Raw genomic sequence first — 18404 nt, forward strand, 5'->3', positions numbered from 1 at the left:
CATGGCAGGCCCTGGCACACAGTTAGGATGATTAACCCTGGGTACGACAGCAGATCTTCCTACATGCCTAAGCGGTTGTGTCCCAGTTGTTAGAACTGTACATCTGTGATCTAACTAGGTTTAGTGGGAGTATGGCTCAAATGAGGTTGCTTTTACCTTCGCAAACATCAGTTCTGTAACTGTAGATGTGGAGAATCCAAGCAGCTACTGTACGTCTTTAAAAGGGTCGGTACGACCCCAAGAACTCAGATCCAGCTGATCCTTACCTGGCAAGAGATCTGCACCAGGTAGACCAGCTCTCGAGAGTCACAGCCATTCCATGTTACTTCACTCTGTTCATCCGCCAGAGTCAACTACGCATGCAGAGAGAGAGAGAGAGAGAGAAGGGGGAGCAGGTCAGCGATGTGCAAGCACCATGAATAATAAACAAAGCACTGCAATTACACCACCAGGGACATGGGACTAGCAGCCAAATATCTCCCGCTGACTGTAATGCCATCCCCATGTTCAGACATGGAGAAAAATAATTATTACTGCACTGAATAGGCCAGGCTTGAGAGGCAGGAATGAGAGACAGAGCTCCTGGGAGAGGGAGCTTTGCAGACTTTGCTGAATTTCTTTGCATTTTTCTACCACGCTTGAAAATCAAGCCAGGGATCAGTACACTAGATCGATATACCTGGAAGAACCACAGCCTGATCCAACCTGTCATCTGAACTCCAGGAAACAAAGCAAAACACCATATTGAACCATCTGTGTTAAACCTGTGGAAATGTGATCTTTTTTGCATGAAGAATCAATTGCATGTCTTGCTGAAAACCTCTTTCCTTTCTCTGGTGCTGCAGCTCCACTCTAACGAAAGACGAGTTTATATCTGGAATATATTCCACAAGCGAGGAAGCTAGGCCATGAAAACCTGACCAAACACAGGGACCCAAATCAGGCAGAAGCTAAAATCAAAGAAATAAAATGAGCAGGAACAAATCTTACAAACACCTCTGACCGCTCGGTCTTGTTTTGACCTTGTTAACACATGTAATACTTAAACAGAGGAATTCACTTGGATGCAGTGTACCTGTTGCTTGCTGTGTACATGTTGGTTTTGAGAGGCTGGTAAACAGCAGCTGTGCATTATGCAGGGATGCAAAACACAGCTGTTCAGGCATGTATATCATACACAGGGCGTGCATTGCTTAAAACATTCATGGAAAATCTCTGTGGACTGTAAACAGATTTCCATCCAAAAAGACACCTATGCCTGCAATCTCTTCATCAACACTATATAATCACTCTTGTTTCAAGCAGCCCTGTTCGGAATCATTAGCCTGTGTGATAAAGAGGGTGAGCAGGACGGCCCCTCTGATGAGCTATACTTGATGAACTGTTATATTAAAAGGAGTCAGGCAGTCTCTTTTCGCCAGCGATTTCAGGTCACCCACAAGTGCCCAGTTTTCGACATCCCTAAACCGCTGCTCTTACTGGATGTCAGCATGAGCGCGAATGACTCCCTCTTCCTTTGTGTCAAGGGTAGTCCTGCTGCACAGGTCATGAATCAACGGCCCACAGTGACATCCCATTACCATCTCCGACTGGGCTGATCACTTAGCACGACGGGCAGGGAGAACGCACAGTGACCTCAACACTAAGAAAATGATTCACTTCCATACGGCCCACAGCTGGAACACAACCCGCCCCACCCCACCCCCCACCCCACCCCCCGCAAGAGCGTTCTCCAGAGGCAGCCAGGGAAAGCTTAACTTAGCTGCCAATTCCAAAGGGCTTTCTTACAATTCCATGTGTAACACAACACCGGTTCCTGATTCTTCATACAGTCTGAATCCATCAGCGGGTATTACTGAAGGACACACAGGAATCATAGATTTTTATTTAAGTAAATTATCTAAAATTGGCTTTGCAATTCTTCCATACTAAATGTGGAATTGATTTCGGTTTTAGATTTCTGAACTCCGGTCAATTAAAATAAATAAATAAATAAAAATTGATATTATACATATATATATATATATATATATATATATATATATATATATATATATATATATATAATCAAACAGAAGCCTGAACTGCAACAGCTTTGGGGTTTACTATTTACTGATTCCATTTTTATTACTTCGGAATTGAGGCCGGCTACACGATGAATAAAAACAATTAAGAATTAAGAGTGTCCCGCGATGTGCTCAGCTCGGTGCAGCTCCTCTCGTACGATCTCAAAGGGGCCTGGATCATAATACATTAAACAGGCTTGTGGTGTCTGCACAGCGGACATGCCCAAGTGTGCAGTAAATCACAGGGGGATGTTTGTCTTTGACACAGACACTGCTCTTTGTTCTGCACTGTCTGCTTGCTGTTTCCGTTCTGGGTGACAGGACCAGGAAACGCATCTCATTTGGGCTGTCCAGATGAAATACTGTATGACCAGAGAGTAAACAGTGAAAAGACTGAACACTAATTAACATGGTACACACTTAGCTTAACCACTCACAGTAATGCTAAACGACTTTTCACTGTGAACTCGGAGAAACAGAAAATCATTTTCTAATAAAATAATAAATCCCAAACATTTTTGCCTAATTTAAGCACATGTGGAAATATGCTGAAAAGCATAAAGTGAAAACCCTGTAAATAACGATGGAACTGATGTTAGCACCGATGAGACCATTGTTCATAGCCCATAACCATTGCGGCTTCATGCAAGTTTTTCCTTTAGCGTACAAGTGAAATTCTTGACCCGGTTCAGTTGAGCTGGCAGTCTCTTGGGAAAGGCCCGGTTCTGAACGACGGTAGCATGGCGATGGTTCCGAGGGATTATTGAGGCGCACTGATGGAGTTTCTTAAGGAAACTTGCAGAGCACCTAGCAGTCAAATGCCTGGATGTAGCTTACTGATGAGCACCACATTAAACACAACAATATTACAAAGACAGGATACCCTGAATCCTTGTCCTAACCACTAAACAGCAACGACAAGCCCATTAAAGCACCCTGGACATCAAGCACTAACTTTCTCCTTTGAAAAAAAAAAAGTAAACCGCTTTGTCTATAACGAGGATGAGAATGTGGCTGAACCCTATAGGATCACACACACACACACACACACACACACACACACACACACTGACACACACACACACACACACACACTGACACACACACACACACACACACACACACTGACACAGACACTGTCACAGACACAGACACCATCACAGACACTGACACACACACACACACTGAGCCGCACTGTTAGACACCAGGATCTCCTGCTTTCCCTGGCTCTCGCTGCTTGTAGAATCTGATGTCAATACTCACAGTTGCAAGGCTATTCTTCTCTCTCTTGCTCCGTCTCCCTTTGTTTACCTCGTAGTGCTGAATTCAAGCCGAGGTGGAAGATGCAAAGCCTGCAGTCTAGATGTCTTAGCCTCAGACTGTGTGACAAACGCTTGACGTTTCCATCTCTGTGTGGCCCTAGCACGCACACACACACACACACACACACACACACACACACACACACACACAACGGAATACACACGTCAATCCCGGCGCCTCTCGCGTTTATAATCCCATCAGCAGTAGGAAAACAGAATTAAATACTGCATCTCCTCACAGTCTCATTTACACAAAGAAAAAAAAAGGAAAGCCACTAGATTTTAGCTGGTTTGAATTGATGCTAACAGATTTCAGTCCAGCGTGGTTTCTCATTCCCCTTTCTCTTCTGTTCTGTGTCCGTTGCTCTGCTAGCCTAGCTCAGCGCTGCCCATTTTACGCTCAATTTGCACTGCAGAAAGAGCAGGGTTTCCTCTCTCTCTCTCTCTCGTTGGTACAGTCCCCCCAGGACAAAGCATGGAGCTCTGTATGAGCCAAAAGAAACAGGAGGAGGGGGAATGAAGGCAGGCCTGCCTGGCAGACGCTCCCTCCCCTACTCCTGCACTGGTCCACCACATGCTTTCCACAGTGTGCCTGTGCGCTGCTCATGTCTTTACTCTAGGCATTTCTTCCCCTTTAAAACATTTATCGCAGCTACAACCTCGAGCCAAAAGCTAAAAGAAAAACAGACTCTGCTTAACCAAGTTACACTGATTCGTTGCTGTTTTTGGTTTTTCTTTCTGCACAGGAGCAAACAGCTTGTACCATCGTGTAGTTGAGTTAAGTGCTCATGAAAGGGACTAAAAGCACCGTCTGTACAGCTGCATGCAGGCTTCACTACCAAGAACCTAGAAGCACAATTCAAAGGCTAATAACATAGCTGCAGAAACATGTGCAGAGATGTTTCTTTAAACTGGGGCAGTTGCTTACCACAGCTATTCCCATAGAGTAGAGCGTCGACAGAACTGAACACAGGGGCCCTATACTGTGTTTGAGGGGAGTGCATGTTATAAAGCAAGCCACTGCAGGCATTCCCTGGGTCTGTTCATATTTAACTGTTGGGACACGCAGGCAGAGCCTAATAACCTGTGAAAGCAGTTAGCATGACATCATCCCTTCAAGCCGCATAGAGTTAACAAGCACATCTGAGGACAATTAAAGATTTTCCTGGAGGTAGCTCAAGAGGCTGGTCTGAAACCCTCAAAAGAGACTGGAAAAGCCCAGGGAGGAGGGGCAGGGGGGTTAAGGAGTGGCAGAAATGAACAGTCTTTTCCCCCTGTTCGGTTTGAGCAACTGCTCTGGATATTCCATGCAAAAAAGGACCTTGTAAGTTAGCATTGAGTAAAACATGTTGAAATAGCCTGTGCCGGCCAGCTCTCTCATCGTACCTCATCCACTGAGCTGGAGCGAGGTGGAAGAGGGGGCTGGGGCTCATACAGCAGCTCTCTCATCGTACCTCATCCACTGAGCTGGAGCGAGGTGGAAGAGGGGGCTGGGGTTCATACAGCAGCTCTCTCATCGTACCTCATCCACTGAGCTGGAGCGAGGTGGAAGAGGGGGCTGGGCTCATACAGCAGCTCTCTCATCGTACCTCATCCACTGAGCTGGAGCGAGGTGGAAGAGGGGGCTGGGGCTCATACAGCAGCTCTCTCATCGTACCTCATCCACTGAGCTGGAGCGAGGTGGAAGAGGGGGCTGGGGCTCATACAGCAGCTCTCTCATCGTACCTCATCCACTGAGCTGGAGCGAGGTGGAAGAGGGGGCTGGGATTCATACAGCAGCTCTCTCATCGTAAACAGCACTACTGGCTGGAACACGGCCAGTGCTATAAATCAAGCCCTCTACTCTCTCGAAGATCTGCAGAGCCCTATTTTACTTTTTTATGCAATTCCAATTCCGCACTCCAACATTTCCGCTCTCCTTCACTGGGAATGAAGAGAGCTGCTGCAGCAGAAAGGGTAGAGAAGGGGGCGGGGAATGAAGAAGGAAGCAGGTAGATGCGATAATGAGGGAAGATTCACTCTGAAAACAAGCAGACACAAAAACTAACTCTAAGCAGACCCTCTTATCTGGACCTGCCTTTTTCACTGGTTATTTTTCCCAGCAATGTTAAATTGAACTCTTCAGTGTTGTTTGTACATGCAGACTTTGGCACAGTTACAGAAGCAGGCTGTGTGCATCCCCCCCCACCCCAGTCCCAGTGAGAACACACAAAGGAAGTGCAGAGCACTGAAGCCTTGCATTCGTACAGTCAGCTGCCTGTCTCCAGCAGCTATCACAGTGAAGAGAGTCAGCCGGAGACAGCACGGATCAGCATTCCAGCACCAATACAGAGATCAAGATCTGATTTGACAGGGAAGAACGACACAGCAATGAGAGCTGGTTTCAAATATCACAAAAAACCCACCACAATTAAAACATCAACAAAAATGTCAAATCTTTCCTTTATTATTTACGTTGATTACCAATAGGACAAAAAAACAAAAAAAACAGCTTACTAAACCATGCTGATAAAACCACTCCCTCAGAGGCTTTCATATTCCAGACATGCACGTGTGAGGAAGCAGCAGAGAAACAGCACTGCAATCAAACCTCCGCCTTTAATTTCACAGCCTGCTTCCTCCCGTTCACTGCCCATCATCAACCAGTCCAGAAAATTAATGCACCCAAAAAACACCTGATCAAGGGCAACAGTAGTTCAACTCCAGCATGCATGGATGCTATTTGGAAGAAGGTGTTCAGTATGCAACACCCGCCATACAGCCACTGAATGTAACTGGAGGTTTTTCAAGGCAGTCCATTGTCTGCTCAGAGCCAGAACACCAGAACTCAACCCCGCTATGCCTACTTTCCATCTGCCACTGGGACCAAGCTGAAAGCGCTTTGAAAACAAATTCTCATTTACAACGACGACCTGGCGGCAAACGCTGGCAAGTGCCTCTGATGAGAAAAAACAAAAATAGAAGAAAAAAAAATAAATCTACTCTTCTAAGGGTTTCTTTTGCTCACTTTCTCATCTACAGTGTGGTTAAGTAGGGCGAGTTCCTTTGCCTGGAGGAAAGCCCTGCTTTATTAAAATTCAATACACGCTGGTTTAGTGTTCCACTTCACTTCCGAAACGTGCCACGGAAAAAGGGAGCGCCGTCGCTTTAGCGTAAGGAGGAAAATGTTTTCTGGAATACCAAATGATCATTTGTGTTACAAGAGCCTTTTCCCACGGCCACCAGATGGTTGTGATCACAGGATTATATTTCTCTACCAAAAATAAACAGCAGCCAGATTTTAAAAGGAAAGGAAAGGGGATTCCAAGCTTTCCAGCCCTGCAGATGTGGAGAAAGTGACACAGGAAAGAGGAGGGTGGGGGGCTGTGAGCAGAAACAGCAGGAGACGGATAAAAGGAGGGCAGATTTTACTGCGTTCTCATCATTGTTTTGCCTTTTACAAAATTAGTTTCTAGTGGTGCAACATTAACAAATATACACGCAATGCAATTAGATACTTATAACAGCACTCCTAGAATATATTTTTATGAAAGCTGGAATCATTATGAAGAATTCCTCTTGAAAATATTATGCATCATTAGGGCTAGATTGTTAGCTTTTCAATCTAGTCCACAATGTGTGCAACAATAAATACCACGAAAAAGATATTTACAATTACTTGCCTTCACTCCAAACATACTAAACAGGAAGAGGAGACAGGCTAGGGCACGGCAGGGGTTAACGCCGATCCCTTCAGTCTGGGCTCACAGAGGTCAAGTTAATGGAAAGCAGTGCAGCCACGACTCACTGTTACAGTGTGCTGTGGAGGGGGGCAGGGACTAGCGAGTCACAGGAGCCGTGATGAACTGTCGACCTCAGCAGCCGGCAATGGCTTTCACTCACTCTGAGCGGGGAGCGCTGTGGGGAGGAGAGGTGTGTTCACAGCATTTCTCCTGGGAGAATGACACAACCCCACGCAACAGCGCTGAGGAAGCCAAGCAAATGTGCACATCACAGTCCCGTCTGCTACTGAACAGGAACAATACAGCATGCAAGAATAACTAATACAGCAGGACTGTCTGACTGTGCCATTGCACTTCACCTTTCAGGAGTAATTTCACAAGCGCCAAGGTCAAAGGTGCACGCAGCGTACACAATTAAAGACTGCAATGCTAGTAGTAAGAACACTGGCTCCTACAAATACACACACACACACACACACAGTACTGCTGGGCTGAGTTTGTTCCATTTACACACAGTATCAGACAGTGCACAGCAACTGAAGACTAGGATTAAGTGTAACACTGAATGCAATAAGGAGGCACGGGCTCAAGCAGCCACCAGAGATCACTGGTGGGGGAGGCTGGTTATCTCTTCCTGAATGAGAGCTCAGAGAACAAATCTGCGGTTGCAGGAAGCTCTCCCCACTTTAACTACTTCCTCGATTGCTGACAGAGACAGGCAAACCACAATCTGACCACCCCCGCAAAATCAGCACTTCAAACCCAACTGACCCGAGCGGCACTGCCTTACAGGACGGCTATAATATCAGACACAGCCACCGCTGGGGAAAAAAAAAAAAAAAAAAAAAAAAGAAGAAAAAAAAAAAACACATTGCCCAGTTAGAAGCCATCCATCATGAGGGGTCCCAGTGGAAGAGCTGTGGGACTAATGTCACCCCAAGGACAGGAGCCCTGCTGGAGAGGAGTGGCTGCCACACGCAGCGCTTAATGTAACAACACTGATAGCCGTTGACTGCAGGACCCCCATGGCCTGCGCTGTGGTCCTGGTTTCATTTCAGTGACTTTTTTAGCCTTTGGTGCTGTTTTTGTTTGTTTATTACTGTACAGTATATTAGTAAAGCAATAGATCAGGCAAGTTTGTTTGGTGAGATTAATAGAGCCATGGATATTACAAATATGGTACACACACACACACACACACACACACACACACACATATATATCATATATATATATATATATATATATATATATATATATATGGATATTATAAAGTGTGGTATAACAAAATGAACACACCATAAAGAAGACCTTCCTAGAGCTGTAAAAGGCAGTGTCCACAGCCCATGCAGCTTCACTCTGTCACAACACATCAGTCTATTATACACTTTTCTTTTCAGACTAAAAAAGCTGCCCTAGACTGCGGCGCTTTCTAAAGGAGACAGAAAGGGGTTGAAATTAATTGAAAAAAAAAAAAGGAGCTTCATTCAGTTTGGAGAAATCCACGGTGACAGGGAGCCCATGAGAAAGAGCTGAGCAGCAATCCGCTCCACAGTAATACGTGAACACACTGGGGTCCCAGTGACCTTGAGTATGATTGAGAGAGCAGGGGAGGGGGCTGGAATGTGCCTCTCTCAGGGGGGGTGGGACAGCCATGTTTCACAGTGACAAGTCCCTGGACTCCCAGGGTAATTATACAGGAAGGCTCTAAAGAGAAGGAATACAGCCGCTCAGGATTAACCCTTACACTGCACAATGACTGCACTCAAACTTCCTAGCACGCTGCTCCCGTGAGACATGCCTTTAGTAGGGACCCACAGCAGTGAACTTCTGTGAGGGAAGGGATGCTCTGTCCCCCTGTATCTGGGTGTCTGTACTGTAAAACTGAACAATGACACAAAAAAAAGAAATAATTATAAATGACCTAATCCACCCCCCCCCCCCAGTATTGAACGGGGTGTGATGAACAGGGAATGCTAGTTAGTAATACGTTACACTATTGAGGTTTTCTGAAAGGAATAAGAGAATTCCGTCTGCATGTACACACAGCATTCGGAATATTCCAGTATTCCAAATACTTGAGCCATGTAAACATACTGCCTGACGCTGGACTAGATTCTAAAACAGCAAAACAAGACGTTACCACCCTCTATTGGTTTAAATAGGAAATGCAAGACCAATTCAAAATGTGGCAGCGAAAGGTGAAGAAATCTGTCTGTGAGCACAACATGAAGCGGAGAGCTTTCACTGCTGCCATCGTACCACATAGAAGACTGTAATAAAACCAGAATCTATCAATTATAGCAAACCTTACATTCAAATGAGGAGAGTTCAAATAAAAAGCTTCATTTCGGACGGCAATTTCAAGCAAAGCTGCCGCAGGGTGCTGGAGAAAAGCATCTCCAGAGCTCTTCTGAGGGTCAGCTTCGCAGTGCAAAGCTTTGCGAAAATTGAAAGATTTTCTACCTGAGGGCAGGTGACTTGAAAGGTTGTGTAAAACATGTGCATTAGTTTTTTAATTTCTGCGTGTGTGTGTGTTGATTTAAAGCTAATGAATATTGTAGTAGTCAGGCACAGTGTGAGCTCTGAGCTAGGAGCTACAGCGTGCTCTGCCAATGTGCCTCAATAATCCTGTCACAGCATACTGCAGTGACAGAGAGACAACAGGGAGACAACCTAGCCATGCTGTGAGCGGCAGCAACACTGAAACTACACACTCCCACTGGTGAGGAAGGGGTGGGAACAACGCTGAGGCTAACAAACCCAAGATCAAGCCCAGCTCACCGAGCCTCAACGTTAAACACGTGCTGGGGAACGCATTCTATTAACGCGGTTGATAAATTATACCGCAGTTTAATATCCTGGTTTTAAGACCTTTGGGGCTGCTCACAAAACACAAGAATAACTCGGGAGGGATGAAACGCTAAGCGAGGACTCTTCTTACTCAGCTGCTGAAACTTGAACTGCAGCCCACTGGCACTCCAGCTTATTAGCTGGAACAGGCCAATCGATTACAGCCTATGTGTTGCAGTTCCGCTTCCCTCAAACTCAACAGGGAAATTGTACAGGAGATGCTTTTTCTTTTCTCCTCGCTAGAAGGAATTTTACAAGGAGAGATTTCAGAAGTGCCATGCAATCTGGGCTAGTACACATGCTGGGGTAGAATGCTACAGCTAGCTTGTAAACCATGTTAGTGAGGGCAGTCCTTGAAACCCAGTGCTGCTTCACACTGAGGTTCACATGCCTGTGCAATTATTAGAGCACAGTGCTGCGTCTCGGTAATCCAATCTACACTGCAGGTACTGTCAGCAAAGTGAAGTCAAGCAAACGTACAAGGAGTTTAACTGATCACATTACAAAAAGGAGTTTGCAAGACGCTGTAAATCCACCCAAGATCAAAGATCCAAGATATATCGTAACTCACTGTGTAGAACAATGAATCAGCTGGGTTAAAGAACACATCGTTAATATCCACACCAATGGCGCTGCTCGATACGATTTAGTTACAAACACATCTTAAACATGCTTTTTAAACCTGCATTGCTTTCCCGCGTGCATCCCTACAAGACCCGCTTTTCAAATGCAACGCATTGCTTTACCTGCAGGAAACAAATCCCTGCACTTCTAAACAACAGATCTACACAGCTGCTTGTGCATCCAAACCCAAATGCAAAATTCACAAAATGTGTCCATCACAGCCCAAATGTAACCCCCCCCCCGGCTCCCCCCAGTGTGTGTGTGTTACCCGGGACAGGACGCCACTCACCTGGATAGTTCCCAAGTCAACGTTTTCATAGTGGAAATGAGCACACTCTGCCAGCTTGGGGAAGTGTCCCTTGGTAAAGGTTAGCCTGAGAACACAGGGACATCGTTTCAGTTAAAGCACGCACTCCCATTTACACTGTAACAGAGACAGCGCCGCCTAATGGACAGATATTGTGAAAAGGTGGGGACCAAAATATAAAACCAGAAACGAGCTTGCGGACGGTTTCACAGACCCTGATTAGCAATAATCCTGGACTGCCTAATGTTACTTTACCTAAGGGAGTCCAAGACTACTGTTAATCTGGGGCTGCGAAAGCAGCCCGTAGTGTTTTAATGCACGGGACTTTCAGATCTGAATTCACTCTTAATACATATATTTGGGTTTATTCAATTGTACAGAGACGTATCTGAATACTGTACTTGGTTTAAATCTATAAAACACAACCCTCCCTGACGTTGTGCATGTTTTTACACACAGTAAACAGACACACGTGTGCTGTTAAAGAGATTAGCTTTGCATCAGAAGGGGTCCTGTTTGAATGTGCTAAAATAGGGAAGGGATTTAGATGTGATGCTGCTCATATCAATTGAATCTCCATTAGATTACACAGCATTGGTTTGTGGGGGCCAATGTGATCCACGATTATAGAAGATGCAGTGTGTGAACTGTGTGAAGGAGTGCTGGAAATATAAAAGCAATGCATCTGAAAACCAAGCAGAAGTGACGGGTACTATATTGTGGAGAGGACTGACAGAAGCAAGTGGCCTTGGGCTGGACATCACCTATGAAATCATGCCTTGCAACAGCACTGCAAGGCTGCATAACAAGGTCCCTTGTACCATGTACACAGCCGGGAGCAGTTATCAGTGCAATTCTGTGAGATTCTCTGCTGCATTTTCAGAAGAGGGCTTTCAGGCTGCCTGCTGAGCAGCTTTGAGAAAGTCCTGCTCTCTTTGAACCAGTCATTACCGCAGTGATTGGGAAGAGGAGGCATATTAGATATTGACCTTCTCACATGAAGCTGCTTTTCTACTGTGCCTCTTTCAAAGGGATCAAAGAAAGCAGGTTTAATGGAACGGGAGGACTGCACCAGAACACGCAGCAGTTGCTTTTTTGTATTCACCATCGTGGCCTGTTTGAGAATATGGGACCATTGCCCTCTGTATAATGCGTTTACTGTGTCAGTTCAGATGTGGTGCCAGGGAATGTTTCATTCTTTCAAGGCGTTGCCATTTTATGAAGCCAGCGACTTGAATTCACACATTACATCAGCATCTCCAGATGCTTCTAAACACGTCACCCTCCAGCTACAAGACACGAACAAGGCCAATGTTAAGGCTAATGCCTGACCCATTATATGTGATCGCCCCCGAAATGTATATGTGTGCTATGAAACAAAATCTGGAACATCTCCAAGCACTACCCAGACTTAACAGATATTAGGGTTATATATATATATATCTGCTGTTAAGAGTTTTAACCCTGATATTCACATTGAACAGGGTGTTGAACGATACAAGCTGATACGTGCTCCACTAGAGGGCAGATTGGCTTGTGTTCTGCACATATATATATATATATATATGTATAGATAGATAGATATAGATACACACACACACACATATATAACTAAGTTTAATGCAACACATTTTCCATCGGACACAGACACGTTTCAGATCACATGAATACCAGGCTCTAGTGTATATTATCACCGGATATCTTCCCCCTCTGTGTGTCAAGCCTAATGAAACACCTGAACCCAATTTGAAATGAAAGAGATAGCAGAGCAAGCGTGAGTTTTCAATGTGAAGGAACAGAAACAGCCCCGTCCCTGCAGGTCCCCACGTCGACCCAGTTTCTTACTTTTTGATGTTCTTCACCTTCATGCTGGCTGTGCTGCCACAGGATCGCAGTGGGGGGTCCCCGAGGAGTTCTCGGATCTCAGCACCCCTCGCCTGTCCAGAGAGAGACACGCACACAGAAAAACACAGGGATCAGTGTGATTGAACCACCAGCAGCAGCACCACCAGCCCCTCTCCGTGCAGAGAATCGGGAACAGAGTCAAGATCAAGCAGGGTGGGGCGATTTCCACATCCGCAAGGGGGCCCTGGGGACCCCACGCTGACAAAGAGATAGAGAAAGAAAGGGAAAAATCAGAACAAAAAGGACTAAATCAGCTACTGGAGAAAAAACAAAATAGAAATGCAGACAATATGTAACGCACACACGCACACACGCACACACGACTAATTCAATGCACTCCCTGGATTGCGGTGTGTCTGTATCATTTCAGAACTGCATCAGCTTCAGTCTCGATGGCCAGTGTTGACAAGACTGATGTTCCTGGAGGAAGGTGTCTTAAAAGAGAGAAGTCTACAGATTTCTATGAGCACCAGTAATCACTCAAGAATGGGTACACTGCTGATCATTATTCCAGTGCAACCCTTACTGTCCTGTCTGTCCTGATGACAGTGTTCCATGGACCCTTACTGTCCTGTCTGTCCTGATGACCCTGTTCCATGGACCCTTACTGTCCTGTCTGTCCTGATGACACTGTTCCATGGACCCTTACTGTCCTGTCTGTCCTGATGACACTGTTCCATGGACCCTTACTGTCCTGTCTGTCCTGATGACCCTGTACCATGGACCCTTACTGTCCTGTCTGTCCTGATGACACTGTACCATGGGCAGCGCTGGCTCTTCAAGCCCACACCACTGTCTAACTTTGTTCCCAGCAGTAACTTCATAATGAACCCAGCAAACGACCAAGTGAATCGGACCGAATCTGTCCTGCAATGAAATGGAATGAAAGCGTAAATTCATTTTTCTAGGGACTGTCAAGTCCTGCCTGTTATGCAGCATTGCACCAGGAGGTGGCAGTATTTGCATGCAGTTTGAGATGGCCATGCAGACAATGCATTAAAAGGGAGGAATTATGAAACATGACAGGAGTGAAGCCAAAGCCTCAAAAAAGACACAGGAAATGCTTCTGCACCGAGACTCTGGAAATGCCTCACGACATTTGCCTTCAAGGAGTGGCTTTGACTTTCAAACCCATTCTCCTACCTTGAACTAAGCAATGTTAATGTGAGCAGTGAAAAGCAGACTGAGGCTGGGGTAGAAACGATGGGTCACATTCCATTTTAACTGAATGTGTTTGTTTTTGCACGAACCCTCCTCTCCCCTTGTGCATTGGTTTGGACAGCCATTTATATTTATGAGCAAAACTGAGGGGGGGGGGGACCCTGTTGCCATGGCGACCAACCATTTAATTTCATGTGCAGAGGCATTTAACAAACTATCTAAAAATAACACATGACACGAGAAGCAAGAACAAGGTCTTCACTCCCTGCAGGGATGCAGGCCATGAGGTTCCCTCCAGCATGCTTTGGGTTTTCTAAATGCAAGGGGAAAATATGGGACACATGCTTTGTGAGCAGATTCTTTTAAACACATTTCCACGACACTGTCCTCAGACCGTCTGGTTGATAAGTTGTAGGATTCAGTGAAAAAAGTAGATTCCTTAACGAAACATACGATTCCACTCTAGCCAGCTCCACCACAGTGATGTGTCTAACTGGAACAGTCTTTTCAGAATAAAGTCATGGAAAAGTCTTCTCTATAATCTAAACCCTGACAGATCTAAATAACACGCCTTATTAGCAGCACCTCCTCCAATACAAACAGAGCAGGAAGGCTTTATTAGGAGTCCATGACCCCTCCACCTCAACACTGTTGGATACAATGGTCCATTCTCAGAAGCGTGTGAACACAATGGCGTCGGCATCGTACCATTGCACTGAGAGTCTCTTCCCAGTCTGGCCTCTCTCGGGGGTGGATGCTTCTCACCAGCTCTGGAACGATGTCATCTTCTTCTGGATGGGAGCAAGCCCTCAGCCCTCTGGAAAACACACAGGCACGGGATCAAGCAGCAGCAGCACAAGCCACTTTCTACAAAGGGAGCCTAAACCAGAGCCCATGCAAAACACAAGCCCTAGCCAGTCAGCCACCACCAGGGGGCGTGCTCGATCACACAGTTCAAGAACAGGCAGGATTTTATATTCCACAACACTTGAATGTAAGATGTTGTCCTAACCCGCCATCCCCCTTCCCCATCCCATTCACTAAATGCTAACTTTTAGCCGCTGTATCATGTAGGCTTTTTTAAACCTGAAATGGGATTTTAGAAAAATAGAAAATCAGCCGTTTTCTCTGTGTGGAAAAAAAAATCCCTCAATATCCAAAGGGTTAAAGAAGAGTTCCAAAGCTGGAAAAACATCAAATTCCATGATGTGGAAAAATAGCAGGAAGTGTTCACAGCAAACAGTAATTCACACCCTCATTAAGCAGAGGCGAGAATCACAGCGTGTTAAACACCACTTAACACCTCACGTGCCGTTACTTCCTCTGGAAACAACGGATCAATTCACTTTGTGTGGAAACTACAGGCAGGTCATTAATGCTGCTACAGTATAGGTCCTAAAGGCAAAGACGTGCCCTTAAATTACAGTGAAACACAACACAGACTTTCCTCGGATCTCAGAAGCTAAAGCTGCTGCAGGTTTGGGTGTGGTCAGGTAAATTGACCCTCATGGAAAATCAGGTTCTTCAGTGGTTTGATTCACCGCACACAACCAGCTGTATTAATCCACCCACACTATTTATTTATTCATTTATTATCCAATCACAATGTCTCTGGTTTTACTGTACATGCTAAAGACGTCATCATCCACGCTGTGCTGTACAGTTCTGCACACAGGACGCTATGTTGTGGAGTGACTCACTTCTATTGAACATCACAAGGTTGAGCTTGTACTTTGTGTTAATAAAGCCCCTTACCTTTCTACAGACGTTTTGTTACAGCAAACCGACTATCCATTCATTCACTGACCATATAGGTACAGTCATTTCTATGCAGAATTGTTTATTCTAGTCTCCACACAACAGGGTGGCAGCGTCAAGTCAATCCAGCAATACTCATTTAGAAAGCTACTGCAAGTAATTTAGTCATTAATAGCTACTGTAATTTATTCCTTTGCAGGTATAAATGAGGCACAATACTGCACCACAACCCCCTCCCAACACACACACACACACGCACGCACACACCTCGGAGGGCATGTCCACACCCCGACCTCAAACTGTCATCCTCACTGCAGCTAGGTTTGCATCCGTAATCAACTGCAACAGAGCACCAAGCAGCTGCTGACCTGGACAGAGCAGCGCTTCGAAATCTCAAGGTTTTCAAATTCTCTGCGCACAACAATCCCTGTTTGAAGCAGACACATCCAGATAAGAATAAAAAATAAAAAAACAGAGTCTAAACACATAGTTGAAAAAAACTAACAAACAAAACAAAAAAAAAACAGCTTTATTTAAAAAGACAAATGCATTCCTCCCACCTGGATGCTGGCACAGAAAGCAGCGCCTTCAAACTATCTGCCCCACCCCCTCACACGACACACACACACACGCACGCACGCACACACACACACACACGCGCGCACGCACGCAGGGAGAGTGGACGCAGTCCTGACCGTGATTCCTATCCAGGCTGGATGCCATTGCTCCCTGGAGACTCCTTTGAGCAGCATGCGAGCCGCAGCATCACTAGGACTGTAAACACCAACTGCAGTAAAAGAGCAGTTTAAACAGGAGCGTGTAGTTCATTACTGGGGGGCACCGAGGATACAGCCGGGGGTTAATTGAGGTGGAAAGGGACAGAGAAACTGCAACCCTCTCCTCTCACTCCAGCGACAGACAATGGGATATGAAAGCAACCTCACCTCCTCCCCCTAAGCTGATAATAGCGAGAAAGATAATTACCAAATAACAAGGACGAGAAGACTCACCCTAAACTACTGTCAAATACTGTCTTGACTACGCCTGATAAAACAAGCCTTCTGGGCTGGCTCAGCACTTTGAATTAAAACATGTATTCCTAGCCCATACCTTTGAGATGTTCCCCGGCCTGCCTTCAGGCCCTTTAATACGGATTAAGGATTAGCTCTTTCTCTGGCTCCTGCAATAAACCAGTGTCTCTTTAGTCATTGTCATAGATCTTTAGGTGTGGGCTATCTACCACTCTATTCAACTCCTGCTCAGTGCATACCAGCACAGCTGGGAAATCACATTTCTGCGTTATTTAAATGATTAATACTCCCTTAGAAAGACGCAGAGGAAATCCGGCTCTCATGATGTAAATGTGACAGTATTGCATATCTCAAAGGAAATACAGTAGATCCGTGCCTGGGATTACTGCTTATATAATTCCTGCAGATGGTATTAAATTAGGCATACACTTTGCATGAAAGTGCAGAGTGGAACTACGAGAGCAGGCAGCAGTACTGAATCGGACATCTCCTTTCTGAACATGCTTTATAAAGAGGACGAATGACTGTGACGGATATGAAATCGCGCTGCTGGTCTCCTCTCTGTAGGTGATTGCAGTAAATCAGTGTCTGACAGCTGGAGAGCAAAAACACCTTTCCGAGTTTCTGAAGGTGTAACAATTATATAGAGCTTCTCTGTGCTTAGATACGAAGAGTCCCTGAGCCTCTCTGAGCAGTGCAGGCACAGCGGTGCGCACTGTGAGTGCGGGAGCACCAGGTGGCAATACAGTATAGACCTGCGTGTCATTCGCGTGCCCCGGGGTTTCAGTGGAACAGAATGCACAGTATGCAGTTCTAACTAGAAAGGCTGCTCTCACTCTTTCAGGTAGATGGAGTTGTGTTTGCTGCTTTTAAAGACAGAAGAGCTTCCCAGCCTGTTTCTCCCTCGCACAATCACACCTGTGTTTCTTACGACTCGTCTCAAAGGACACGAGTGAGGCAGCTTGCTTTAAACCCCCCCCAGTGTGCAAGTTTAGAAACCAGGTGTGTAAATGTGTGTTTGTTTTACACTGGAGAACTAACTGGGGATTACCTGAGAATAGACAATAGAGCATAAAGCCGATCTGAACACAAAGTCAATCAACATTGCAAAACCACTGACCTCTTCAGACAGGCGAATACTGTAACGAAGCAAAGGAGTGCGTCACAAACAAGGCTGTTTTTCTTTTTTTTTGCCTACTGTTGCAATGCCGATGCCAACAGCCTGGGTGGAGCGCCCGCACTCACCTGAGTGGCTGTGCCTGCAGTCCACTACAGTGAAGTGTCAGTTCATGTAACAGGAGCCCTAAACATGATTCATCCTCATTACTGAACCTCTGCAGGGCAGGCATTAATACTAAATCCCTGCTAATGCATTCAGCAAGCTCCCAGGCTATTTCTGTAGGTCTGATACATCTAGAGAGCTTGCAGCTACCCCAGCTCCTCTACTAGAATTCAGAACGCTTTATTATGAACAGCCCTTATTAACCACACAAGGAAAGCCTGCTGACCCCAGATGCGTTGGATCAGAATTGAATAACTGGTGCCAGTACTGAATTACAGCCAGTCATATTTATTAATATTTCAGCAGCTACAGGACTATCCTTCCATGCCTGCCTCTTCAAAAAGCACATCTTAAGGGTTTACATTCATTGGCT

At 45.6% G+C, this 18404-nt stretch overlaps 1 protein-coding gene across 3 annotated transcripts in view; it reads right to left on the minus strand.

Moving 5' to 3' along the window:
* Nucleotides 1–18404, minus strand: part of arhgap32b (Rho GTPase activating protein 32b) — a 73211-nt gene that overhangs the window by 33496 nt on the left and 21311 nt on the right. For 2 of the 3 annotated variants that reach the window (XM_041234882.1, XM_041234880.1), the window contains exons 3-6: nucleotides 14669–14777; nucleotides 12740–12831; nucleotides 10877–10961; nucleotides 267–353 (exon numbers count right to left, since the gene is read on the minus strand). In XM_041234882.1, coding sequence (XP_041090816.1) covers nucleotides 267–353; nucleotides 10877–10961; nucleotides 12740–12831; nucleotides 14669–14777 — 373 coding nt within the window. Of the gene's footprint in view, nucleotides 1–266; nucleotides 354–3329; nucleotides 3337–10876; nucleotides 10962–12739; nucleotides 12832–14668; nucleotides 14778–18404 lie in introns of those variants that run through there. The other variant, XM_041234883.1, reaches the window with a different exon arrangement.

This window comes from Polyodon spathula, chromosome 36 (assembly GCF_017654505.1).
Source record: "Polyodon spathula isolate WHYD16114869_AA chromosome 36, ASM1765450v1, whole genome shotgun sequence".
Lineage (NCBI taxonomy): Eukaryota > Metazoa > Chordata > Actinopteri > Acipenseriformes > Polyodontidae > Polyodon > Polyodon spathula.